This window comes from Somniosus microcephalus, chromosome 7 (assembly GCF_052327205.1).
Source record: "Somniosus microcephalus isolate GS21.2 chromosome 7, FLI_Smic_1.0, whole genome shotgun sequence".
NCBI classification, from domain to species: Eukaryota; Metazoa; Chordata; class Chondrichthyes; order Squaliformes; family Somniosidae; genus Somniosus; species Somniosus microcephalus.
In genome coordinates, this window is record NC_140993.1 from 68,259,765 (window position 1) to 68,272,943 (window position 13,179).

The window sequence follows — 13,179 nt, forward strand, 5'->3', positions numbered from 1 at the left end:
TCTCCACCCCCACCCCCTCCTCCCCCACCTCTTCCCCCTCCTCTCCACCCCCCCCACCCCTCCTCACCCACCTCTACCCCTACTCTCCACCCCCCACCACCCACTCCTCACCCACCTCTTCCCCCTACTCTCCACCCCCCACCCCCTCCCCGCCCTCCTCCACCCCCCCACCCCTTCTCACCACCTCTTCCCCCTACTCTCCACCCCCCAACCCCTCCTCCCCTCACCCCTTCTCCCCCAACCTCTCCTCCCCTCACCCACCAAACTCCCCCCTCCCCCCCAACCCCTCCCCCACCTCCTGCCCTCACCCCCACCCCCCCCCACCCAACCCCCTCCTACACTCCCCCCACCTCCCTCACCCCCACCACCCACCCAAACCCCTCCTACACCCCCCCACCCCTCCCCCAACCCCTCCTACACTCCCCCCCCACCCCTCCTCTCCACCCACCCCTCCCCCCTCAGCCTCCCCCTCCCCCTCCTACCCCTCCCCCCACCTCCTCTCCTCCCCCCCACCCCTCCTCCCCTCCCCTCCAACCCCTCTCCTCCCACCCTCCTCTCCTCCCACCTCTTCTCCCTCCCCACCCTCCACTCCTCCCACCTCCTCTTCTCCCTCACCCAGCCCTCCTCCCCCCCTCCCCTCCCTCGCTCTCCTCCCCTCCCCTCCCTCGCTCTCCACCCCCACCCCTCCCTCGCTCTCCTCCCCCCTCCCCTCCCTCGCTCTCCTCCCCCCCTCCCCTCCCTCGCTCCTCCTCCCCCCCTCACCCTCCACCCACCTCTTCCCCCTACTCTCCACCCCACCCACCTCCTCCCTCACCCCTCCCCCAAACCTCTCCTCCCACACCCCCAACTCCCCTCCCCCCAACCCCTCCCCACTCTGCCCTCACCCCCACACCCCCCACCCAACCCCTCCACCACTCCCCCCCTCCTGCCCTCACACCCCACCCCACCCAACCCTCCTACACCCCCCCCACCCCTCCCCCAACCCTCCTACACTCCCCCCACCCCTCCTCTCCCCCACCCCTCCCCCCTCAGCCTCCCCTCCCCCTCCTACCCCTCCCCCCACCCCCTCCACCCCTCCTCCCCACTCCCCCCTCCACCCCTCTCCTCCCACCCTCCTCTCCTCCCACCTCTTCTCCTCCCCCACCCAGCCCTCCTCCTCCCACCTCCTCTTCTCCCTCCCCAGCCCTCCTCCCCCCCTCCCCTCCCTCGCTCTCCTCCACCCTCCCCTCCCTCGCTCTCCTCCCCCCATCCCCTCCCTCGCTCTCCTCACCCCTCCCCTCCCTCGCTCTCCTCCCCCCATCCCCTCCTCGCTCTCCTCCCCCCTCCCCTCCCCTCGCTCTCCTCCCCCCCTCCCCTCCTCGCTCTCCTCCCCCCCCTCCCCTCCCTCGCTCTCCTCCCCCCCTCCCCTCCCTCGCTCTCCTCCCCCCCCCCTCCCTCGCTCTCCTCCCACCCCTCCCCTCCCCTCGCTCTCCTCCCCCCCCCCTCCCCTCCCTCGCTCTCCTCCACCCCTCTCCCTCCCTCGCTCTCCTCCCCCCCTCCCCTCCCTCGCTCTCCTCCCCTCCCCCTCCCTCTCCCCACCCCTCCTCCCCACCTCCCTCCTCTCCTCCCCCCCTCCCCTCCTCCTCGCTCTCCTCCCCCCCTCCATCCCCTCCCTCGCTCTCCTCCCCCCTCCCCTCCCTCGCTCTCCTCCCCCCCTCCCCCTCCCTCGCTCTCCTCCCCTCCCCCTCCCCACCCCTCCTCCCCACCTCTCCCTCCCCCCACCTCTCCTCCCCCCTCACCTCCTCTCCTCCCACTCTCCTCTCCTCCCACCTCCTCTTCTCCCCTCCCCATCCCTCCTCTCCTCCCACCTCTCTCTCCCTCCCCAGCCCTCCTCCCCCCTCCTCCCTCCTCCCAGCCCTCCTCCCCCCTCTCCTCCCCTTCCCCCCCTCTCCCTCCCCTTCCCCCCCCCACACCCCTTCCCCCCTCTCTCCTCCCCTTCCCCCCCCTCCTCCACCCCTCCCCTCCCTCGCTCTCCTCCCTCCTCCCCCCTCCTCTCCCCACCCCTCCTCCCCACCTCCCTCGCTCTCCTCCCCTCCCCCTCCTCTCCCCACCCCTCCTCCCCACCTCCCTCGCTCTCCTCCCCCCCTCCCCTCCCTCGCTCTCCTCCCCCTCCCCTCCCTCGCTCTCCTCCCCCTCCCCTCCCTCGCTCTCCTCCCCTCCCCCTCCTCTCCCCACCCCTCCTCCCCTCCCCCACCCCTCCTCCCCACCTCTCCTCCCCCACCTCTCCTCCCCCCTCACCTCCTCTCCTCCCACTCTCCTCTCCTCCCACCTCCTCTTCACCCTCCCCAGCCCCTCCTCTCCTCCCACCTCCTCTTCTCCCTCCCCAGCCCTCCTCCCCCCTCTCCTCCCCAGCCCTCCTCCCCCCTCTCCTCCCCTTCTCCCCCCCCCACCCCTTCCCCATCCTTCCCCTCTCCCCCCCCACCCCATCCCCCCCTCTCCTTCCCCCCCCCCACCCCTTCCCCCCTCCTCTCATCCCCCCCCACCCCTCCTCCCCCCCCCCAACCCCTCCTCTCCCACCCCTCCTCCCCTCCCACCCTCTCTCCCACCCCTCCTCTCCTCCCCGCACCCCTCTCCCCCCCTCCCCCTCCTCTCCCCCTCCTCTCCCCTCCCCGCACCCCTCCTCCTCCTCCCCCCCTCCTCTCCCCCACCCCTCCTCTCCTCCCCGCACCTCCTCCTCCCCCGCACCCCTCCTCCCCCCTCCTCTCACCCCACCCCCCCCTCCTCTCCCCCACCCTCCTCCCACCTCTCCTCCCCCCCACCTCTCCTCCCACCTCTCCTCCCCCCCACCCCTCCTCCCACCTCTCCTCCCCCCCCACCCCTCACCCACCTCTCCTCCCCCCCACCCCTCCTCCCACCTCCCCTCCCCCACCCTCTCCACCTCTCCCTCCCCCCCACCCCTCCTCCCACCTCTCCCCCCCCCACCCCTCCTCCTACCTCTCCTCCCCCCCACCCCTCCTCCTCCCTCTCCTCCCCCCCACCCCTCCTCCTCTCTCTCCTCCCCCCCTCCTCCTCCTCTCTCTCCTCCCCCCCCACCCACCTCACCCCCATCCCTCCTCCCCCTCTACCCCCCTCCCCCCTCCTCCTCACCCCTCCTCTCCTCCCCTCCACCTCCTCTCCCCACCCTCTCTCCTCCTCCCCACCCCTCATCCTCACCCCCTCCCTCCCCCCTCCTCTCCTCACCCCTCCTCTCCCCACCCTCTCTCCTCCTCCCCCACCCCTCATCCCCTCCTCTCCCCACCCTCTCTCCTCCTCCCCCACCCCTCATCCTCACCCCCCTCCCTCCCCCCTCCTCTCCTCACCCCTCCTCTCCCCACCCTCTCTCCTCCTCCCCCACCCCTCATCCCTCCTCTCCCCACCCCTCCTCTGCCCCCTAACCCCTCCTCCCCTCCCTCACCCCCCCTACCCCTCCGCTCACCCTCCCTACCCCTCCCCTACCTCACCCCTCCCTACCCCTCCCTCACCCCTCCCCTACCCCTCCCCTACCTCACCCCTCCCTACCCCTCACCCACCTCCCTCTTCCTCTACATTCCTCCCTCCCCCACATTCCTCTACATTCCCCCTCATTCCCCCCATTCTTTAGCCACTATTCCCCCTCCTTTTTCCTGCTCCAAATCCCAGAACTGCACCCGCTGTTCCCCCTAAACTCTTTATAAATGGTCACCCCCTCCAATCCTCCCCTATCCTGTAGAGGAGTTAATGAAACCCTGGGATTCGGACAGATCCCTCTTACAGGCTCCCAACCCCCATAAAAGTAGATCTCTCTTACCTGCTGTTAACTCACTTACTGAAAAAACCTGACCCAGCTTTCACCGACGTGTTTTTTCCTCCTTTACTAATCAGTTTCGTTATGAGAAATACCCGGCAGCATTTAATGGAGCGACAGACAGCTCCGAGGAACAGGGGCGATTCCTCCAAACCCTGTCTCTGGCCCTTACCTCTCTTTGCGTTGTTTCATCTTATTTCTCGCTGAAATCGCCACCGACTGTTGGTTTCGTGTCTGGAATCAGACCCGGCGCGGGGAAAACGAAAGTGAAATTAACTGTGGAGAATTTTTGATTCAACAACTCTCCCCAGTGGCTCCCTCTTCATTTAATTCTATAGATACCTTCTAAGTGCTTGTGTTTCTTTTATAACATTTTAAACAATCACAAAAAGCCCGAATATTGAGGCGGGAGGGAAGAGCAAGAACTGTAAAAGGGCGTGTCCCTCATTTTAAAAAAAGTGTAGGTCAATTTTGTTTTCTCTGTTTGTCCTGTGACCACCACCCCTCCCCTCGGCCCAGTCATTGCTCAAACCCAAGTAGAATCATAGAATGAAACAGCACAATATGAGGCCATTCGGCCCATCCTACTTGTGCCGGCTCTTTGGTAGAGCTATCCAACTAATCCTATTCCCCTGCTCATTCCCTGTAGCCCTGCATTTTTTTCCCTTTTACGTATTTAGCCAATTTCCTTTTGAAAGTTACTTTTGAATCTGCTATCACTCTAAGGCTGTGCATTTCAGATCACAACTCGCTGTGTAAAAAAAAGTTTCCTCATGTGGCCTCTGGTTCTTTTGCCAATCATCTTAAATCGGTGTCCTTTGGTTACTGATCCTTCTGCCACTGGACACAGTTTCTCTTTATTTACTCTATCAAAACCATTCATGATTTTGAACACCCCTATTAAATCTCCTCTTAACCTTCTTTGCTCCCCATAACTGAAGTCCCTCATCCCTGGCACCCTTCTAGTAAATCTCTTCTGCAAATAGGAACATAGGAAGATGAAGAAAGACCAAGATCCATCTAAATTGCCTTCTACCATCCTGGTAGTCGCATGACATAAAGTTAATGGAGTTGTTGACTAATAGCAATCGATCTCTATCGATTAATCTACAACAGACCCAGACATGAGGAAATCCTCAGTGGTAGAGAGCTTTAGGAACCATAGGTCCAAAGTCACCTGTTCCTTCCAAGTATGCTACACTTTTACCACATCATGTCTCAAATTATTCATATACTGAATCCTAAACTGTCCATTAGTTAAACATTTCCAAGCACTGCCAAGGTTTATATGACTGATAATTCCTCGCTCATCTCAATTTTTGTCCCCCTATCTTCTCTTTTCCTGAAGCCAAACCTGGATGGATGTACTTCCACAGGTGCTGGCAGTCATCTGCTACCTCGCCTGCATACCCCTGTCTTCAAGTTTAAGCCTAGATGGTGAATGATGGTGGGCTATTCGGCCGTGAGTGGTACTCGAGCTTTATGTTGCTGTAACTGGATCGCAGTCAGTCCCAGGTAACCAATATCATGCTCAGTACTCACTGAAAAGGACTTTGTCACTGCATCATAGGTATCTCAAATTAGATAGGGCAATTTTTCCAATTGTTCACACCCAGTGTAGAGGAATATTTACTCTGTATCTAGCCCGTGCTGTAGCTGTCCTGGGGGTGTTTGATGGGACACTGTAGAGGGAGCTTTACTCTGTATCTAATCCGTGCTGTACCTACCCTGGGAGTGTTTGATGGGACAGTGTAGAGGGAGCTTTACTGTATCTAACCTGTTCAGTACCTGCCCTGGGAGTGTTTGATGGGACAGTGTAGAGGGAGCTTTACTGTATCTAACCTGTTCAGTAGCTGTCCTGGGAGTGTTTGATGGGACAATGTAGAGGGAGCTTTACTCTCTATCTAACCCGTGCTGTGCTTGATCTGGTAGTGTTTGATGGAGCAGTGTAGTGACAACCTTAGTCCATGTCTAATTGTGCTAAAACACCTGGGAGTCTGATTCTACAGTAGGTGCCCAAAACAGGAAAGTGTTACATTTCTTAAATTAATATTCCTCACCTTGATACTTGAGAAAAAATGTTATGCACGGAGGTAAAATCATACACAGAGACACAGGTACACACACACAATGAACAACCTGTGACCATAGTACAGACTGTCAATTTTCAGAAGCTTTAATATTTGTTGTTTAGTTGCAAGAAAGAGAAAATACCTGAATTATTGTTAAATCAATTACCCCAGCGTTCTTTGCGTCTATTTTTTTATATTGGTGAAGGCCCAAGACTCACAGTGCAGGACACGAGAAGGCTGGAAAGAGTGGCAGAGAAGATGAGGTAAATCAAAAATTAGCAGTTTATTGACGCCCAGCTTGGGTATCCCAGTATTTCCCGGTCTCCTCTGTTGATTTTCAGGAGGGATCCTGGTATTACTGTAACTCTTCGTTATTCTCGGTTGTCACCTTGTGTGGTTGGTGTCCGTTAAAAGCTTTAACAGCAGAAGGTAGACCCCCATCTTCAGTATCGCACCGTTCCCCATGTCCTTCCTGGGTTTGTTGAGCCAGCGTTCAGCTGCACCTATTGTGGTGTCGGTAATGCATGTACCTGGAGCTGTAGTCGGTCTGATAGCGGATGCAGTTTGCAAACTTCCGGTCGCACTCACACAGCAGGTACTTGCACTTACTGCCCAGGATCTCTGTGGCTGAGAAAACAAAGGTAAGGTTGGTGAATGAAGACCATCTCAGCCAATTAGAACGGGGAGAGCACATCACATGACTAATGGATCATTGTCCAGGAACATTAGTGAATGAATTTCAGTCAGGAAAGCTGGCCAGTCAGGGCATGAGGAAGCATGAAACGGAAAAAGACCATTCAGCCCATTAGGTTTGCTCCTTCTATAGTTCACATAGAATCTCCCTTACTGTGGTTTCTACCTACATGTGGTGGAGCCACCGAAGGACTCAGAGCGGTTGTACATAATTCCTTTAACAGCAATGTAGTTACTGTCTGTGCCTGTACCTTTAATTACACTGTTTGACTGTACAATGTCTAGTTACCTTTACAGCACGGTTTCAACGTGATGACGTCATGCCATTAGTCACGTGATGCCCCAATGGCGGGAAGAACGTGATGACATCAGTCTTCTGACCACAGGATCAGTCCTCGTGGAGCCCTCAAGGAGAGTAGACCTGTTATTGATGTGTTCTAGCAGTTTCCAGTTTAAACTCATTTGGTTTCATTAAAGTTCATTATTTTAATTGCCTGAGTCGAACTCAGTCTTTTTGATAGGAACCTCCGTTCCTACATTGGTGACCCCGACTTCTACGAACGATTTTCGTGGAAGATTCGACATGGACATGAACGCCGTCACGCTGAAACTGCCACAGTTCTGGGAGCAACAACCAGACGCCTGGTTCATCCAGGCTGAAGCCCAGTTCGCCATTCGGAACATCATCGCGGATCAGACCCGTTATTATTACGTGGTCTCCGCCCTCGACAGCGCAACTGCATCACGGATCATCAGCCTCCTCGGTAGACCTCTTACTGACAGCAAGTATGATGCAATTAAGGCGTGGTTGCTTCAGGTTTTCGGGCTAACAAAGTTGGAGCGTGCTCGCCGGCTCATCACGCTGCCCGGCCTCGGGGATTCCAAACCGTCCGAGCTCATGAGCCAAATGCTCACGCTCTTGGGTGCTGAACCGGAATGTTTCCTCTTCCGGGAGCTTTTCCTCTATCAACTGGCTGAACAGGTTCAGGCTGCCCTAGCCAGATCCGACATTACAGACTGCGCCAAGCTTGCGGCCGAAGCCGACAAGATTTTCACGGTTACCCAGCAGTGCTGCGCGGCCACGAGGCGCCCACCCCTCACAGACGCGGCCCCGGCTTCTCCTACAGCGGGCTGGTGCTCCTACCACACCCGTTTTGACGCGAAAGCACGATGCTGCCGTTCCCCCTGCAGTTTTTCGCCCAAAAAAACCCCAAGAAAGCGCAGGCGGCGTCCCTGACGACTGATGACCAAGTCTAACGGGCGTTCCGCGGTGGCGATGGCCGTCGGTTCTACGGGGAAACTCCTCTATATCACCAATTCCCTCTCGGGCCACCGTTTCCTTTGTGACACCGGGGCGCAGTGTAGCATTCTACCTGCGCTGAAGCTCGACATGCAGACAGGGAACCTCGGTTTTTCCCTCATGGCGGCTAATGGTGCAGCTATTCGAACGTTCCAAAAGCGGCGGGTCGAAGTCTGTTTCGGCGGTCAGCGCTTCTTTTGGGAATTTGTCACGGCCACTGTCTCACAGGCTATCCTAGGGGTGGATTTTCTGTGTGCCAACAGCCTACTAGTCGATGTCCGGCACCGCCGGCTGATCAACGCGGCCACTTTCCACTCAATTCCGTGCTTCCACGGCACCTCCGTGGCGCGCTCCATTGCCTGTGCTTTCCCTCCTCCAGATGATTTCACGCGGCTCCTCGGGGAGTTTCCGGAGCTGACAAGGCCCACCTTCTCCTCTTCGGCAACGAAACATGGTGTTGAACATCACATCACCCGGTTTATGCGCGGGCTAGAAGGCTCGAACCCGGCAAGCTCGCAGCTGCGAAGGCGGAGTTCGCCACAATGGAGCGGCTCGGGATCTTTAGGCGATCGAAGAGTCCCTGGTCCTCGCCTCTCCACATCGTGCCGAAACCAGGTGGCGGTTGGCGGCCATGCGGTGACTACCGACGCCTCAACGACGCCACCACTCCGGATCGGTACCCGATCCCGCATATCCAGGACTTCTCGGCCCACTTGGCGGGAAATTCTATCTTCTCTAAAGTCGACCTCGCCCGTGGATATCACCAGGTTCCAGTGCACCCACAAGACGTCCCGAAAACCGCAGTCATCACCCCTTTTGGCCTCTTTGAGTTCCTGCGGATGCCGTTTGGCTTAAAGAATGCAGCACAGGCGTTCCAGCGTTTAATGGACTCTGTTCTTCGAGACCTGCGTTTCCTTTTCATCTATCTTGATGACATACTCATCGCCAGTGCCAGCAAGGAGGAGCACATCTCCCATTTGCGTTCCCTCTTTACGCGCCTCAGCCAACACGGTTTAATCATCAACCTGGCCAAGTGCCAGTTCGGCCTGCAACAAATCGACTTCCTGGGACATCGCATAACATCGGACGGCGCCGTCCCTTTGTCGACGAAGGTTGAGGCGGTTACTTCTTTCCCGCAGCCGTCAACAGTCAAGGCCTTGCAGGAGTGCCTGGGGATGGTCAACTTCTACCACCGTTTCGTCCCCAAGGCGGCTCAACTCATGCAACCATTGTTCGGGGCCCTCAAGGGCAAGTCCGGTAAAGATCCAATCAGCTGGACAGCTGAAATGGTCCAGGCATTCGGCGACACCAAGAACGCTTTGGCCAACGCAACCATGCTGACGCACCCACTTCCAGGTGCTACTATCGCCCTTACCACCGACGTGTCAGATTATGCCATCGGGGCAGTGCAAGAACAGTGGGTCAACGGCACGTGGCAACTGCTGGCGTTTTTCAGCCGTCAATTACGAAAGAATGAAAAAAAGTACAGCACCTTCGATAGGGAGTTACTGGCCCTTTTCCTCACCATTCGCCATTTCCGGTTTTTATTGGAGGGGCGCCCCTTCACGGCTTTTGTCGACCACAAACCCCTTACGTTCGCCATGGCCAAGACCGTCGAACCGTGGTCCACTCGTCAACAACGTCACTTGACGTTCATTTCCTAATTTACCACGGACATTGCCTCTCCCGTGCGACGGTCCACGCAGTGCACCTGGGAATCGACTACGCCCTCATAGCGGCAGATCAGGTTTCGGACTCGGAGGTCCAATCATATAGAACCGTCCCCTCTAGCTTCCAAGCGACCGACGTCATCTTCCAGGCCGCAGGTGCCACACTCCTTTGCGACGTTTCCATGGGAGTTCCTCAACCTATCGTGCCAGTCGCATGGCGCCAGAAGGTTTTTGATGCCATACACGGGTTGTCGCACCCGGGGATGAAGGCTTCGCAATGGCTTATGTCGGCCAAGTTCGTTTGGAAAGGTATGCACATCGATTTCCGTGACTGGGCTAATACCTGCGTCGTTTGCCAGAAGGCCAAAGTCCAGCGTCATGTCAAGGCTCCAGTGGCTGCGTTCACTGTTCCGGAGCGTTGTTTCGACCACGTGCATGTGGACCTCGTGGGGCCGCTTCCGCCTTCTCAGGGTTATACTCATCTCCTCACCATAGTGGACCGCACCACTAGGTGGCCAGAGGCAATTCCTCTGGTTTCCACCACGTCGGCAGACGTCGCTAGAGCTTTCATCTCCTGTTGGGTTGCCCGTTTTGGGGTACCGGCGGACATCTCTTCTGACTGCGGGCCACAATTTTCCTCAGATCTTTGGAACGCTGTGGCTCAGAGGCTCGGTACCAAACTTCATCGCACCACTGCCTATCATCCGCAGGCAAACGGCCTTTGTGAGCGATTCCACAGGTCGCTTAAACCCTCTCTTCGGGCCAGTCTTCAAGGCGCAGGATGGGTGGACAGACTCCCATGGGTCCTGTTGGGTCTTCGTACGGCGCCCAAAGACGACCTACAATCATCTTCGGCTGAACTCGTCTGTGGCCAGCCGCTCCGTGTACCAGGAGATTTCCTCCCTTCTCCCACAGAGCCATGGTCCACCTCCCGGCAACTCGTTCGCCACAAGAAGCGGCCAGATGCTTTGCTCCGATACCTACGTCCAATCGCGGTTTGCAGAACTCCTACGTGCCACTGGGACTGAAGAATGCGGAGTATGTCTTCATCCGCCACGACGCTCACTGGGATCCGCTCAAGCCCCCTTACACTGGTCCTTTCCGCGTCATCAAACCAGGAGACAAATCCTTTTCGGTCGACGTCGGAGGGAAACCGGATCACATCTCGGTGGACCGCTTGAAGCCAGCTCACCTGGACCTGGATCACCCTGTCGTAGTCGCTCAACCACCCAAACGTGGCCGACCGCCCGTTGCCACTGCACCAGATCAACCAAAGCCGCCTGACAACTCCACCGCGCTCGCCGCGCCTGCTCAGCCGCAACCGACTGCCAACTCGACCACCGGTCGTCAACTTCCTCTACCAGGGTACTGAAATCGATCGGACAGGCTCATCAGGCCTCCTCCTTGCCTCACCTTTTCTGTTAAAGACATTTCTGGGGGGGGGCGCATGTGGCAGAGCCACCAAAGGACTCAGAGCGGTTGCACATAATTCCTTTAACAGCAATGCAGTTACTGTCTGTGCCTGTACCTTTAATTACACTGTTTGACTGTACAATGTCTAGTTACCTTTACAGCACGGTTTCAACGTGATGATGTCATGCCGTTAGTCACGTGATGCCCCAATGGCGGGAAGAACGTGATGACGTCATGATGTCAGTCTTCTGACCAGAGGATCAGTCCTCATGGAGCCCTCAAGGAGAGTAGACCTGTTATTGATGTGTTCTAGCAGTTTCTAGTTTAAACTCGTTTGGTTTCATTAAAGTTCATTATTTTAATTGCCTGAGTCGAACTCAGTCTTTTTGATAGGAACCTCCGTTCCTACATACCCATTTAATATCCTCATATAGACCCTGTACACTTTACCCTTTAATGGACACTATTCACCCATTCAATCCCCTTCCTCAGACCCTGTGCAATATCCGTATCTTGGACTCTAACCACTCAGTTAATCTCCTCCCACAAGCCATATACACTCTTCCCTGTCATCAGGGGAAATTGTAACCACCCCACCCTGTGGAAACTGGGCAAAGAGGCAGTTAAAATGTCCCGTGTGACTTAGACCCCTCCAATCCCGCTGCCTTCCCTTGGGTCCCAATAACAACCTGCTCTTTATAGCCGGTGAGAGAGACAGTCACCTGAAGGCAGAGGGGTCCTTCTTTAAATATGCAAACTGTGTTCCAATGACGCCAAGCCAGACCTGTTGGGAAGAGGTGTCGAGGCCAGAAGAGGTCTAGAAAGGTAACTTTAGTTTTTTCTGTTTCCTTGCGGGCTAGAAGGAGCTGAAGTGATCCTCCGTCCCAACAAAGAAACCTTGGGCCGACTTTCCTCACCTTCTGACCATCTGACCCCCCCCCCTCCCTCCCCCAACTACTTACCTTAATGCCGGGGAACCCCATCCGTGGCCTCCTGCTGCCTGAAATCCCACTCCTGTCCACCGACCGGGTAGTGCTTCCTGCCAGGGCCAGGCAAGCATGCAGAAGAGGCTTGGAGTTAAAATCCTGGAGTTGTGAAGGGCGGACAACTTCAGATCTACCTTGGCCCCCAGTGCACTGATCCTACTTTTAAAATAGCCCCCAGGGTCTTTACTTACTTATTTAATCTCTTCTCACAGACCCTGTACACTCTCCCCATCATGGGCTCTACCCACGCATTTAATCTCCTCCCACAGACCCTGTACAGTCTCCCTATCATGGGCTCTACCCACGCATTTAATCTCCTCTCACAGACCCTGTACACTCTCCCTATCATGGGCTCTACCCACGCATTTAATCTCCTCCCACAGACCCTGTAAACTCTCCCTATCATGGGCTCTACCCACGCATTTAATCTCCTCCCACAGACCCTGTACACTCTCCCTATCATGGGCTCTACCCACACATTTAATCTCCTCTCACAGACCCTGTACACTCTCTCTATCATGAGCTCTACCCACGCATTTAATCTCCTCCCACAGAACCTGTACACTCTCCCTATCATGGGCTCTACCCACACATTTAATCTCCTCTCACAGACCCTGTACACTCTATCATGAGCTCTACCCACACATTTAATCTCCTCCCATAGAACCTGTACACTCTCCCTATCATGGGCTCTACCCACACATTTAACCTCCTCTCACAGACCCTGTACAGTCTCCCTATCATGGGCTCTACCCACGCATTTAATCTCCTCCCACAGACTCTGTACACTCTCCCTATCATGGGCTCTACCCACGCATTTAATCTCCTCCCACAGACCCTGTAATCTCTCCCTATCATGGGCTCTACCCACGCATTTAATCTCCTCCCACAGACCCTGTACACTCTCCCTATCATGAGCTCTACCTACACATTTAATCTCCTCCCACAGACGCTGTACACTGTCCCTATCATGGGCTCTACCCACGCATTTAATCTCCTCCCACAGACTCTGTACACTCTCCCTATCATGGGCTCTACCCACGCATTTAATCTCCTCCCACAGACCCTGTAATCTCTCCCTATCATGGGCTCTACCCACGCATTTAATCTCCTCCCACAGACCCTGTACACTCTCCCTATCATGAGCTCTACCTACACATTTAATCTCCTCCCACAGACCCTGTACACTCTCTCTATCATGAGCTCTACCCACGCATTTAATCTCCTCCCACAGAACCTGTGC

At 56.5% G+C, this 13,179-nt stretch overlaps 2 protein-coding genes across 6 annotated transcripts in view; both read right to left on the reverse strand.

Annotated features, from left to right (window-relative positions):
* Nucleotides 1-4,280, reverse strand: part of rbm43 (RNA binding motif protein 43) — an 88,680-nt gene extending 84,400 nt beyond the window's left edge. For 2 of the 5 annotated variants that reach the window (XM_085992533.1, XM_085992535.1), the window contains exon 1: nt 3,975-4,278. In XM_085992533.1, coding sequence (XP_085848659.1) covers nt 3,975-3,994 — 20 coding nt within the window. In that variant the 5' untranslated portion in view covers nt 3,995-4,278. The other 3 variants (XM_085992537.1, XM_085992536.1, XM_085992534.1) reach the window with 3 other exon arrangements.
* A 1,689-nt stretch (nt 4,281-5,969) lies between these two features.
* Nucleotides 5,970-13,179, reverse strand: part of LOC147114687 (basic phospholipase A2 nigroxin A-like) — a 33,451-nt gene continuing 26,241 nt past the window's right edge. The window contains exon 4 of the mRNA XM_085992103.1: nt 5,970-6,501. Coding sequence (XP_085848229.1) covers nt 6,368-6,501 — 134 coding nt within the window. The 3' untranslated portion in view covers nt 5,970-6,367. The remainder of the gene's footprint in view (nt 6,502-13,179) is intronic.